Source organism: Hippopotamus amphibius, chromosome 1, assembly GCF_030028045.1.
Source record: "Hippopotamus amphibius kiboko isolate mHipAmp2 chromosome 1, mHipAmp2.hap2, whole genome shotgun sequence".
NCBI lineage: Eukaryota > Metazoa > Chordata > Mammalia > Artiodactyla > Hippopotamidae > Hippopotamus > Hippopotamus amphibius.
In genome coordinates, this window is record NC_080186.1 from 37,918,495 (window position 1) to 37,932,409 (window position 13,915).

Genomic DNA, 13,915 nt, shown 5'->3' on the forward strand with positions numbered 1-13,915 from the left:
TTCAGCTTCAATACTGGTTGCTCCTTTAGTCTAAATTTAGCGGCTACACTGGGGCAGGGGGGATCAGTGGCTAGCTAAATTCCAACCACTGTTTTAGACCCAGCTCCTCTACTCAGGAAGCCTTCCAAAATCCTCTGTAGCTCTGTTACCACTATTCCTTAAAATCCCACATCCCTAACTGAGGATGCTTAACCTTCATTCAGCAAACATTCATTGGGCGCCTGCTGAGTGCCTGGCTGGAGTCACTGCCAGTCGGGAGAAGGCGCTCAGCTCCTTCAGGTCCATATCCAGCATCGCCCAGCCTTACCAATTTCGGAGCCAGAGATGTGTGCGCAGCACTCGAATATATATATACACACGCACACACATACACAGAGAGCTCTGCGCGGCTTTTCTGAGTGTTACGGCGCCTTCCTCCCGCCCCCACACTGCGCGGGCGGGGACCCACCGGTTCCGCTCTGCACTAGCAGCTGAGAAAGGAGGACCCCCAGGAGCGGGATCCCGGCCTCTGGTCGCCCAGCCCCGTTCAGGCTTAGGCCCGCATGGAGGCGATTGCGGAGTCCCAGACGCCTGACCTGCGAGACGTGGAGGGCAAGGTGGGCAGGAAGACCCCTGAAGGGCTGCTCCGCGGGCTGCGAGGCGAGTGGGAGCCGGGAACCTCTGGAGCCGTGCTGCTCCCAGGGGCGCCTAGCACGGGCCACAGCCTGGGGGACAAGATCATGGCGCTGAGGATGGAGCTGGTGAGTGTGGGCTCCACGGGCCAGGGGGACGGAATCTCCAGCATGGGGCCGGGAGGGATGGACTCGCGTCCCCAGAGTTGGGCTGGAGAGGAGGGAGTTAAAACTCCCCGCCTAACTCCTCAGGATTCCTACCAGATCAATCTTTAAGCCCTGCGGTCCATTAATTGTATTCCCCACCAAGGGTGAGTGGAGTATTGATGGGCCCTGAAGACTCGGGGTGGGAGGCACAGGTTTTTGTAAAATTTTTTTTTGCCTAATAATTGGGAGGGGAGAGGTGAGGATTGGGAAGCACTGAGAACCTAGCACAGCACAGATCTCCCCCAACCCCCTTCACTTTGGGGCCACCTATCCCCCAGCCACCATTATAGAGCAACCAGTTTTTTCTCCTCCTGCAAACTGGGCCCAAAATTTGTTCCTCTGAGGCTCCAGTATCCACCACAAGACTCAGCACAGAAGAGATTTGGGTGAAAACTGCCTGGACTAGGGCCACTAAAAACATCCTCTTTCCCCAACATCCCCCCACACCCACTTAAAATATTTGAAAGTTCCTAGAACCTTAGCAGACACAGAGTAGCAGCACCTGCAGTGTTGGTCCCATCACTACAGACTCAGTCTCCTTCCTGCCAACCCCCAAGTACACAGGATATTTGCATCTCATCTGCACTTCCTTGGGGAGAAGAGGAGGAAACAGGCACCCAACCCGTTCCCTGTTGCTGCTGGTCTAGATTCAGAGCCAAAAGGGCAGTTGGGGCCTCCCAGGCTCCCTAGGGCCCTGGTTCCGGTGAAGGGGGTGACTTACACCTGCCACCACTTTGCTGCCAATTCTAGGGAACTGAGGAATTGCCAGCCACTTTCAGGCCCAGAACCAGGAGCCCACAGTGAGTGAGTCAGCTAATAGGTCTTCCTGGAGCCCCACTGTGCCCTGCTCTGTGCCAGGCTGAGCTCTGTAGGGGGGGAGGAGGGGCATTGGGAGGGAGGTCACTGGGGCTTCCTGAGAGCCTGAGAGGCTGGGAGGAGAGATCTGTGGGCAAAGCAATCAAGAAAGGCTCCCTGGGGGAAGGATTTGAATGCCATGTGTGCACTTGGCCTTGAAGGTTGGAAGCTATTGCCAAATTCTCCAGAGTAGGGCTGAAACTGTGCCCACCTAAGGGAGGGGTCTGGCTTTGCTTCACTGTACCAACTTTAGCTCAGGGCCTAGAAAGAGCTAACTTAGAATGTCTTGCTTTCGAAACTAACTTTCACCAAGTGCATGTGCCAGGTATCATGCTGAAATTTCACAAGATATTAGTCCTCACAGAAATTTATCAGGTAGGTGATATTTTATAGATGAAGAAACTGAGACACAGAGAGGCTAAGTAACTGCCCAAAGTCATACAGAAAGTAAAAAGCAGAGCCAGGCTTTGAACCCAGATGATTTGCCTACACTTTGCATCTTACCATTGAGACCTGTTTTGTGCCAGATGCATTAAACGCCTTTTATGTCATTGGAGTGAGAAAAGCAGTCATCATTTTCCCATCGCACAGAGGAAACACGCTTGCAGGTGTTAAGGGGCTTGCCTGAGCTCACACTGGGAGGAGCCATGCCTAGGCTCTCTGGCTGTAACTCTTCTGCCTTTGATGGAGATTACCTGTTTGTAAACTTTAAGGGGTACATTTAACTTTTGATTGGGTCTCTCTGCATTCCTGACCTGGCCTGGCCTAGGGCCCAAGTCTGCACATGAAGGACACAAGGGAGGGAGCCTTCTGGGGTCCAGCACAGGGAGAGGCTCCCTATGTGCCCCCATGGACCCCTACTCCATTGCTTTCTCCCTCCTTGGCACAGGTGTCTTAGGTCTCTTTAGGCACTCTGTCCTGCCCACTGGGTTGCACCCAGGGAGGACACGGGGTGGGGCAGGGGGTTTCCCCTGGAGCCACTTGCGGCAGAACTAGTCCAAGCTCTCTAAGTACTGTCCTTCAACTGTCCCTTGCTCAGCTTTCCTGCAGGGAGGGGGCAGGCCTGCCCTTGAGGCCAAGGTCATCCCTGCCTCTAGGCTGCTTCCCTCCCCTACTCAAAAGTCTAGTGAACCAGAGAGACTCCCGGATCTGTGGGAAGGGGAAACAATGGCAACCTCCCCTACTTAATCCGCCCACCCAGAGAACTGTTGCTATGACACCCCACCCCCACAGAACAGTTTGAGGAAAAGCTTTAGGCAAGGAGAGAGAAGGCATGGGTTCAAGTCCTCATTGTGCTTCTGAATCATTTTGCTGTCTTGAGCAGAGCCCTGACTCTCTTGGCCTCAGTTTTTCTACCTCTGGGAGGAGGGGGGCAGGGGGAGGGGGTAACAATAGTCTGGGAATCTCAATCTAAAACCAGGGAGCTAGGACTGAGATCCCTGGGCTTTTATCCCAGGGCTTGATTTAGATTGGGCCATGAGTGAGCCACACTTGTGACCTTGGGGCTGGTCAGAGGGTCTGATGTGTACGTGTTAAGGGGAGGAATGGGGAACCTGAATCCTCTGGGAAGAGAATTGGGATGGAGTGTCCTCTGAGGCTGCATCTCTCCTGAGCTGTTTATCCCTTTTTGTTTCCAAAGAGATGGTGTGAAATGAGTGTTTCTTTTCCTGGCAAGAAAGCCTTGCTTTCTTCTATTCTGGGCTGTGATGCTGTCACAATCAGGGAATCCCACTGTCACAGGACCAAAGAATCTGGTCCTCAGATTCACTTCCCGCTAACATGATAAAACCCAGCCCCCTGAACCCTGGGACCAGCAGAGGGACCAAGGACAGTAAAGGGAAGAGAATCATAGAACTGAATCCGACCTATCCAGTCCTAAGCTAAGCACCATAAATGAACTGGGCAGGACCTGCAGCTCTCAGGGAGCTCATAGTCTAGTTTAGGGAAGACTAGCCACTCTGGTACAGGTGCTGTTGGAGCAGGTGCAGCTCTCAGGGAGGTCATAGTCTGGTTTAGGGAAGAGAGAGACAGACTAGCCACTCTGGTACAGGTGCTGTTGGAACCCAGGGAGAACTTCCTGGGAGAGTCTTCATTACAGAGTGACATGGTCAGATTTGTGCTCTGGAAAGGCATAACTGAATTGGAGAATACAAGCTGTTTCCTCTGGTTGGAATGATTCTCCATTGCTTTGTCTGGCTCAGCCCCACCTGACCTTCAAGTCTCAGCTCATGTCCCTTATTCTAGAAAGCATTTCCTTACTCCCCTGGTTAGGTTATGGTCCTCTAGGTACCCACAGCTCTCTGTGCAGCATTTGCACACTGTGGCATTTTCTGCACTGAATTTTAAGTGCTTGTGTCATTGTCTTACCCACTAGACTGTAAACTCTTTGAGGGCAAGAAATGGTGTCTTTTCTTGCTTTATGTACGCAATGCCATGCCTATAAGAAACACTCAATAAATATTGTTCCATGACTGAATGGCTTAATTCCATCTTGAGGAAGTGCAGGGAAGACTTCCTAGAGGAGGTGGCATTTGAGTTGGGACTTGAATAAAGACAGTGGGAATTCCAGTTCAAGATGGCACATTAAAGACATGCATTTACCTCCACTCCCTCCTGAAACTCCACTGAAAGCCAGGAGAAAGGTTATTTTTAAAGCCATGAAGCCATTATGACAAGAACAGGAGAGATAATAGGAACAAAATTTTGGAAGCTGAAAGCAAAAGGAAGTGTAGTAACTAACTTAGTATACTTGGAAAAAAGCTGAATTCCAAGCTAGCAATGAGAGAAGCTGAAAAGCAATCCATTTTGCACCTCCGAGGTCTCAGATATTTCTGGAACTGAGGGCACAAATAGAGCTGAACACAAAAGGGTTAATGAATGTCTGTTTAAGAATCATACTCTAAGATTCCCTCCCCAACTGGAGAACCAAGTGCCCACCATTCCTTTATCATCGTGGAAGACTGGAAATGTAAGTTTTGGAAAGAATAAAACAGAAGGAAGGGAGGAAGGGGAAGGGAAGAAGGCTGGAAGGCAGGAAGGAAAGGAGGGAGGGAGGGAAGGAAGGAGGGAAGGAAAAGGAAGGGACGGAGGAGAAAACAAAGCAGGAGAAGCATTTTTAGTATGAGTTTTAAGTTTTGTTTAATACATTTAGTTTGGTCATGGGCTAAATGGTTTTACTGTCAATATATTTGTCCCCATCATGAAATAATTGAAGATAATCTTTTTTATCCTGTGTCACTAATAGTCTGTACAGTCTGTGGTACTTCAGTTATTTATGTCCACGTCTCCGTACTGAAACTGTAAGCTTCTGTTAAGCAGGGAGAGTTTCTCTAATAGCTTTGTAATTACTACAAAATCCAGGTACCCAATAATCATTTGTTTGATTGAATTCAAGTTATGATATTCTTCAAAAAACACAGATAATTTCAGGTGCAAAATTTTCTGGGCTTATGCCATAGTAGGTAAATTAATCATAGTAATATGTAAAGCTAAATAGTTACAATTTATTGATTAGTGAATACTTGTCAGGCAGTATGCTATGCCTGTTGATGCTCCTTCTATTTCTTAAAATAAACCTTTAAATTAGATAGTATCCTCTTTTTACAATGAAGAAATGATGGTTTAAAGGGAAAAAAATATTCCAATTTCATATGGTTCATTAATGGCAGAACTGGAATTTGAATCCAGGTCTGTTTAATTCCAGTGCCAATATTTTTCTCAGTATACAAATACTTGGTCTTATTTCTGCCTTATCATTGTAGATATGAGTAAAGCAATTATTTCCTGAATAATTCAATAAACATTTATCAAGTAATATATATTTTAAAAATAATAGAACCAAAGCTCTCCAGATTGGGAGACACCAAGCAGAGTTTGAGAGCAAGAGGGATTAAATTAAAATATACTAAATGTTATATAATACCCCTCCCAGCCTTTCCCTTACTTGGCTCCCAGAATATTGGCAGCTTTGCTTGTAATTAGACCCATCTCAAGATAGGTATAATGCAGTGAATCTGATGAACCCAAGAAAAAACAAACACACACAAAAGATATTACCTACAGGCCTTACCCAATCAAGCATCCTAGCCAAATAACCCTTAGTGAGGTTCAGAGTTGGCAAGCCTCAGCCACAGAGAGTTTCCAGTCAGCTTTTTAGAGACCACTCTGAAGTATGAGCAGCAGCTAAAGATTGTAAGACATCTGATGAAACCCTTTAACTACAATACCTAAACAAACAGAAAAAAAGCAACTTGAATGAAATGGAGATAATTTAGGGAGATAAGAACTTAAACAATCATTAATTATACCCTTAAGGAGATGAGATAATATTGTACCCATGAACAAAAACAGGAAGTTATAAAAGAAAACATTCAGAGAACTAGAAACAACTCTTGGAAATAAAAACATGATAGGAAAAAATGAAAAACTCAATAGAAGGATTGATAATGTTGAAATATTTCACAAACTAGAATACATATAGGAAGAGATGGAAGAGGAAAAAAATAGAGGATCCGTTTAGGGTGCCCTCTATCCAAATAATGGTATTTCCAGGAAGAACAAAAAAATATATATTGATGGAGAAATAATCAGCAATGAAATAAAGAAAATCTCCAGAACTGAAGGACATGAGTTTACAGATTAAAAGGGCTCAACAAGTGACCAATTCAGTGGGTGAAAACAGAATCACACCATGGCAAATTACTGTGGTAATTTAGAACACTGGGAATCAAGAGAAGATCCTAAAAACTTCTAGAAAGAGTGGGAGAGTGGTCACATACAAAGAATCAGAAATCAGAATGGGATCATACTTTTTAAGTGTAACACTGAAAATCAGAAGACAGTGGAACAATGCTCTAAATTCTGAAGAAAAATTATTTTCAGCCTATATTTCTATACTCAGCTAAACAGTCAACAGTGTGAGAAGCAAATAACTTTTTAAAACATGTGAAGCTTCAACAAATATACATCTTATGCAGGTATAGTTTATGCAGACTTTCTTGGGAAGCTCCTGGAGGAAAAGCACCACACACACATGAAGGAGTAAATCAATAAAGAAGATGTAGGAGCCAGGAAATAGGGGATCCAACTCAGGAGGGAGGCAAAGGGAATCCCCAAGGTCATAGTGAAGGGAGATCTCTGGAGGACAGTTGTGCAACAGGGACAGGTTAGATCAGATCAGAAGGCTCCTGAAGAGCTGCCTCTAAGAAGATGGAATAGATAGAACATATGATGTGCTTAAAAGCCTTGAGAGGGAAATTCAGACAACTGGGAGAGAGTTTAGGGATGACTTACTGATAACATTATAGCAAACTAAGCAAAATAGTAGCAGTAGTAATAATAATAATGATAATTATCTAAAAAGGAAAATTTAAAGTTATAAGAATGGAAAAGTAACCATAGTAAACCACATGCTTTACATGCTTAGCTGTAAATAGCATTTCCAAATCCTAATAAGATAAATGCTGAATAATTAATTTTATTGCATATATTGGGAATATGGGGAGATGGGAAGGTTATCAGTATGTCAGAGTAGTAGGGAGTAGGATGAAAGAGTTAAATCCTTAGCCTTCTATTGTGTGTGAAGTCAATAGAAAATACCTAAAACTTAAAAATCAGTAAGTAGTTGTTTGGAAATTAGAAGGTAAGTACCAAAATAAATGGCTAAAAAATTAATAGGGGAGTGGGATTTAGGACTAGGATGGGGGAACTGTTAGTTTTCATAACAAATCTTGCAGAACTGTTTGCTTCTTTAATCTACGTACATCTATTACTTTTATTAAAAGTGAAGCTAGGACTTCCCTGGCAGTCCAGTGGTTGACACTCCATGCTTCCACTACAGGGGGTGCGGATTAGGTCTCTGATTGAGGAGCTGGGATCCCACATGCCATGCAGTGCAGCCAAAAAAAAAAGTAAAGCTAAATAATATGAAATTTAAAAACTTGTGTGTGGCAGGACCTGGGGTTCCCACGGAAATATGCTAGAAGTGAAGTTAGAGGGATGGGCAAGAGCTGTATTATGACAGGCTTTTGAATACCTGCTGCTAAAGTGCTTAGATTTTTTAAAAAATGGTATTGAGGAACCCAGTGACAGGACAAGAATAAAAATGCAGAGGTAGAGAATGGACTTGGGGTGGGGCGGGGGGGGGGGGAGCTGGGACGAAGTGAGAGAGTAGCATTGACATATATACACTACCAAATGTAAAATAGTTAGCTAGTGGGAAGTTGCTGCATAACATAGGGAGAGTAACTCTATGATGGGTGATGACTTAGAGGGCTGGGATAGGGAGGGTGGGAGGGAGTTGTGGGAGGGAGGGGATATGGGGATATATGTATAAATACAACTGACTCACTTTGATGTACAGCAAAAACTGGCACAACAGTGTAAAGCAATTATATTCCAATAAAGAGCTTAAAAAAAAAAACCCAAAAAAACAAATACACAAAAAAAGAAAAGAAAAACAAAATAAAATAAAGTGCTTAGATTTTATTCTCTGAGAGCAGTGCAAAGCCCATAAAGGTTCTTGAGCAAGGGAGGGGCAAGTTCAGACTTGTGTTTGGGGAAGGTAACTCAGCACATCTGAGCTAGAAGGGACCCTAGAGGTTACCAGTAAGTCAAACTTACTCCCAGTACAGACAGGGAGACTGGTATATAGTAGAGGGAAGCCCCAAATCCCCAGCCAATGGGATTCTGACCCTTTGAAGCTCTAGCCAACCCTTACCTCCCCGTGTGCAGCTGCTACCAACACCCTGAAGGGACTGGGGGACCAGGTTAGCTCCTTCTTTACTCCCCCGCGCCCCCCCCGCCAGCTTCTGCCTCCTTTTGGTCCAGTCTACTTCCCAGTTAACACTTGGCCCCCTATCAGGCTACTCTTTAGATGACTACCTGTAAGTCTTACTGGTCAGTCTGAACTGGTTCAGTAGTTAATACCCTAGCTGTGAAGTTCAGATCTCATAGGATTGGATTTTAATACTTAACACCTACTGAGACCTTTCTCTGTGCTCAGTACTTAATAGACAACATCTCAGAATCCTCCCAGCCACCCTGAGAGGTGAGCGACTTAGCCCTATTTCACAAACAAGGAAACCCAGGCTCAAAGAAGGTAAGAGAATTGCCCACAGTGATACTGCTAATCAGTTGCAGAGCTCAGATTTTAGACAGCAGTCTCTCTGCTTCTAAAGCCTACACTCCAAACCATTCTATTTCCATGTTTTTTTTTTTCAAGAACTTTTGAGATATAATTGACATACAGTCAACTGCACATATTTAAAGTGTACAATTTGATATTTTCTTCTTATTAGTAATGTATATATGGCAATCTCCCATGCTTCTTGAAACTGAAGCATAGTTGGTTGGATCACAAGGAAGAGGCCTCTAGAAACATTGGGGAGACCCATGGGCCAGAACCTGGGATTGATGCCTTCTCCCACTCCCCTAGGCTTACCTGCGAGCCATCGACGTGAAGATCCTGCAGCAGCTGGTGACCTTGAACGAGGGCATTGAGGCGGTGCGCTGGCTGTTGGAGGAGCGGGGGACGTTGACCAGCCACTGCAGCAGCCTCACCAGCAGCCAATATAGCCTGACAGGTGGGAGCCCAGGCCGCTCAAGGCGAGGCAGCTGGGACAGTCTGCCAGACACCAGCTCCACTGACCGGCTGGACAGTGTCTCCATCGGCAGCTTCCTGGACACGGTGGCCCGCAGCGAGCTGGATGAACAGGGCCCCCCTGGGGCTCCCCGTCCTGAGATGGACTGGGCAAAGGTTGTACCCGGTGGTGAGAGGGCCAGGACTGAGGTGGACCTGACAGCCGCCAGGCTAGGGAGCTTGAGGGCTATGTGGAAGCCCCCAGGGGAGGAGCTCCAAGGTGGACCTCCTGAGCCACCAGAGGATGAGAGTGCCAAGCTGGGCTTTGAGACCCACTGGTACTGGGGCCAGTGCCAGGATGATGTAACCTTCCTGTAACAACTCTTCCACCCTTTTGTACACCTGTAGCTCTTTCATTACTAGGTTCTGGTTTCCTTCAAATTTATTCTCCCTCAATCTAAGATTAGGAAGAGGCTGCATTGAAATCAGTTACCATGGAAACCTGGCCTCACCATCTCTCTGGTCCCTGAGGAGGCTCTGCCTTTATCCTTCAATTATTGGGTCCCTAGAGCTATTTCCATAGATACATTGACTCTAGAGGCTTGACCTGTGGCTCCAGCTGTGATGGTATCTCTTCCCCTTTCCTCCCAAATGGGATTTGAGGGTTTAGCATCCCTGCAAGATCACTGATGAAGAAATGAGGGTGCAATTACCTCACCCAACATCTAGGAGCCTTGGCCCCCCTCTTGGCCAAGATGGAGGATTGTGGAGGGACATGCACATCCAGGGCCAACCCTCCATGGATTGGCCCTCCCAGAAGCCTTTGGGGTTGGTAGGGCCACCCCTTCCTGTCTGGTGAGTGATGTGATTTCCTGCCAGGATGGATTAGCCTTTCCTCTGTACCAGTCTTTTAGTGATGATAGGTCATTATAGTCATTATAGGGGTGTCTGAGTCCCTGCAGCAAAGTGAGGCCATATCATTTATTCTCCCTACCATTACTTCTTATGAATGGGAACACACTACCCTCCTGGCAGGGAAGTTTCTCAGTCAGATGTTTGTACTTCTTCTCAGAAAGGTTCTTACTATTTGAAGAGGGAGTTTTCATTTTATCCTAGGGATCCTCACTTCCTCTCTCATGCCTGTCTGGTGCCAGCACTCCTATATCTGTGCTTTTAGGGAGGAAACTGGCAGGGGCCTCCACCTACAGCTCTCAAAAGTCTTTGTGGCCTACCCTGCCACAATCCCCTGTCTTACTCTGTCCCTGGGTTGCCCCCATTCTTGTATTCTGGCTCCAAATCTGTCTGCCAGGAGGTTCAGCCTGTATGTCTCCACACCTTCTCGGTTTCCACTTTGGGCCTCAGGCCTTTTATATGCAGATGAGTCCCTCAGCCTTCTCTCTCCAACGCTGATGGGAGCCAGAGGGAGGAGAAGCTTGGGGTGTACCAGAATCTCCGAAAGAGGGAGGTATCTTCTCAGATCCTGTGATTGCCCTGCCCCAGACCTTCCACCATTTGGTCTCTAGGATGCCTGCCTGAGGCTGGGACACAAGGAATCCCCTTGTCTGGGTTACAGTGGGGGGCGTGGCAGAGAAAGACAGAGGCTCTTTGGTCTTAGGGCCCACATCCTGGGAGGGGGGAGAGTAGGAGGGAATGGCTGCTTTCCTTCCTTCCTTAGAGCAAGCTCTAGACTCCTGGGACCTGCGGAGGGAGCAGGGCACTGGCGCTGAGCCTGGGTCCCAGGGCCCTAGTGAATTACACCAAAGAAGGGACTCTGGGAAGTTGCCAACCTGGGGCTCAGGGAGGGGACAGGCCCAGAGAGAGGGTGGGGACTGGGCTGTGGCTGATGCCAGAGTATGAATTCTTGGAGATTAACCCTTCGAACCCCTGGTAACTGCCCCTATGTTGATCCCTGTCTTTCCTGGGCCCCGAAACTACATTATTGGAAGGCAAAAAGGAGAAAAAAGGGTATCAGGTGATTGTTGCCTATTTGTTGTGCCCTCCTGACTTGGAGGAGTCTTCCTCAAATCCTAGAATAACTCTTGCAGTTTCTCTACTTTTTATTCTATGCTGGGGAAGGGATGGAAACCAAGTTGATCATCTCCAGTTCCCCTAAACTCCCCAAGTCTTGTTCTGCAAACCCCCACCCCAATCCTTTTGGGGCAATACATTTAATCTGTGGCTCTCCCCTAAAGACCGCCTTTCCTCCTCTCCTCTCAAAGTAATTGAAATCTCTAAAGAATATTTGTAAGTCTTTTCTTTGCTGCCCACCAGCCCTCTCCTTACCATCCCTCCGGGTCTTGAGGCTTCTGACCTCCCCTCAGGCTGGAAATTCAAATACCTTTTCCAATACCCTGACTCTGTTGCCATTTTGTGGTGACTTTGGGTAACTACCTTTCCACTTGGAACCCTTGTATTCCTTTTTGAAGCTTGCTTGTTCATTTAATCTACAAACTGCTTAGCTGAAGAGGTTGTCGGCCCTCTTGTGGCCATTATGCACCATTGCTGGAGTAGCTGGGTGAAACCTTCAGGCTCAACTATAGCCTTAAAGAAGACCAGCCCTCTCATTGCACAGACAGGCTAGAGAGACAGACCTAGAGAAGGCAGAGACTTCCCCAGTGTTACCCATGGTAAATCTGTGACAATGCTCAGGTTAAAGAACCCAGATCCCCTGCCTGCCTGTCTGCCTGCCTGTCTACCCGCAATTCTATCACTTGGCCAGACTATTCCCCCACCTCACCCTGTCAACACCACCCAAACCCAAAGGATCTGAAAGCAGTTTTCTCGCTGTTTTAATACTCAGGTTCTGACCCCAGCCTAGAGAAGCAGTTTGGTGTTTAGAGAAAGAGCCATAGGCTCTGAGGAAAGAGACCGTTGGACCAGGATTGGGTAAAGGGTGCATTAATCTGCACCACAGATACAAGGAAAATCAATCCTGGAGCAACTATTTTTCTGGGAAGTTAGGGTGAGTAGGCCCAGACATCATGGGGGCAGAACTCAACATTCCAGACCTGGATGGTAGAAGCAGGCGAGAAGGGTGGGAAATGAGAGATAAAGAAATCCAGATGGGTGCTGTGGAGTTGGGGAGCTCCAAAGCCAGGGGCTTACAGCTCGATTGTTTAGGCATCTGAGGGTGTTGAGGGGCTGGAGAGGTGGGTGAATTGGGCTGCCTGGGAACTCCAGGTAGCCTGGACATCCTGTCTCAATACCTCAGACTCCATTTCACTACCAGAGAAGCCCAGGAACCCTGGTAAACACACATCCTTGATCCCTCCTACTTGCCTCTGGACTGGCTGTTTAAGGCTTAGCTCTCCTGTTAGTTTAGACGTTTCTGAGTTATGAGGAGGACCTGTTTAGGAGCTCAAAGAAGAAGGGATGAAAAGGGAGAGAGATACAGAGAGACAGGAGAGAATGAGATGAAATCGGAGTCTTGAAAATATGATCAGAAGGAGCATACTATCCTCCAAGTGGGCTGGGGACTTTTGTCAGGGCTCAGGATAAAGGCAGAGATGAGAGTGCTCTTGGCAGCTGCAGAAACAGCACCTGCGAGGATAAGGGGTGGTGCTGGCTGGGATGAGTCCACCAAGGAGATGTGAGACCATGTGAATGGGCAAGTGTAAGAGCCTGCATTTAGGATGGGGCAGTGAACTTGAGCACTGGACTAACTGGAAGCTCAGTGGCAGCTTAGGTGAGAAACGCTTGGAGCTTGCAGAGGACACACTCTGTGCATGGTGCCAGGCACGTACTGGGTGTTCAGTGACACCTGTTGAATGATTGGAGAAATGAATGTATATAAACCCACAAGGAGATGTGATTCATAATTTAAAAAGTGGTCAATTATATGGTAATAGGTAATTTAAAGTATTATTCCATTTAATTCTTAGCAACACTATAAACAATGCATCATTAACAGATAGGTAATAAATGAACTATGGTATTAACCTAGGTCAGTATGACTTCAGGGGCTTCCAGGAAGTCTTCTCTGATTCCCCACTCCCCTTTCTCACAGACCTTACTCTCCTAGGAGAGCAGGTTATGCTGCCCAGCAGCAGGGCCAGTGTACGTTTCCAAACTACCACAAACTTAATGGCTTAAAACAACACATGTGTTATCTTACAGTTCTGGGGGTCACGAGTCCAAAATCAATTTCATTGGGTTAAGTTAAAGTTAAGGTGTTGGCAGGCCTCTTCTGGAGAGTCTCTTCTAGAGACTGTAGGGGGCAATCCATTCATTTTTCTTTTCCAGCTTCTAGAGGCTGCTTCCGTGCTTTGACTTATGGCCCCTTCTTCCATCTTAAAAGCCAGTAGCATAGTATTTCTCCTCTTCTGACCTCTGCTTCTATCCTTATATCTTTCTCCAATTCTCCTGTCTCCTCTTAGGAGGATTACATTGTGATTACATATCCTTGTGCTTACATTGGGCCCACTGGGATAATCCAGGATCATCTCCCCATGTCAAGATCCCTAATTTAACCGTATCTTCCAAGTCCCTTTTGCCATATAAGGTAAAATATTCCCAGATTCTGGGGATTAGGATTTGAACATCTTTGGAGGAAGGACCATTATTCAGCCTTCCACAAGCAGAGATGGAGGGTGGGCAGGAGGATGCACCCAGGCCCAGAACGAGCCTCTATGCTTTGTCCAGCCTCCTTCAGCCTGCAGTGAGA

General features: G+C 46.7%; 1 protein-coding gene across 1 annotated transcript; it reads left to right on the top strand.

The window, feature by feature from the left end:
* Nucleotides 1-542: 542 nt before the first annotated feature.
* LURAP1 (leucine rich adaptor protein 1) lies at nt 543-9,659 on the top strand. The gene is made up of 2 exons (XM_057709633.1): nt 543-740; nt 9,109-9,659. Exons 1-2 carry the CDS (start codon nt 543-545, stop codon nt 9,628-9,630), a joined length of 720 nt encoding a protein of 239 aa, XP_057565616.1. The 3' UTR covers nt 9,631-9,659.
* The last annotated feature ends 4,256 nt before the right edge of the window (nt 9,660-13,915 follow it).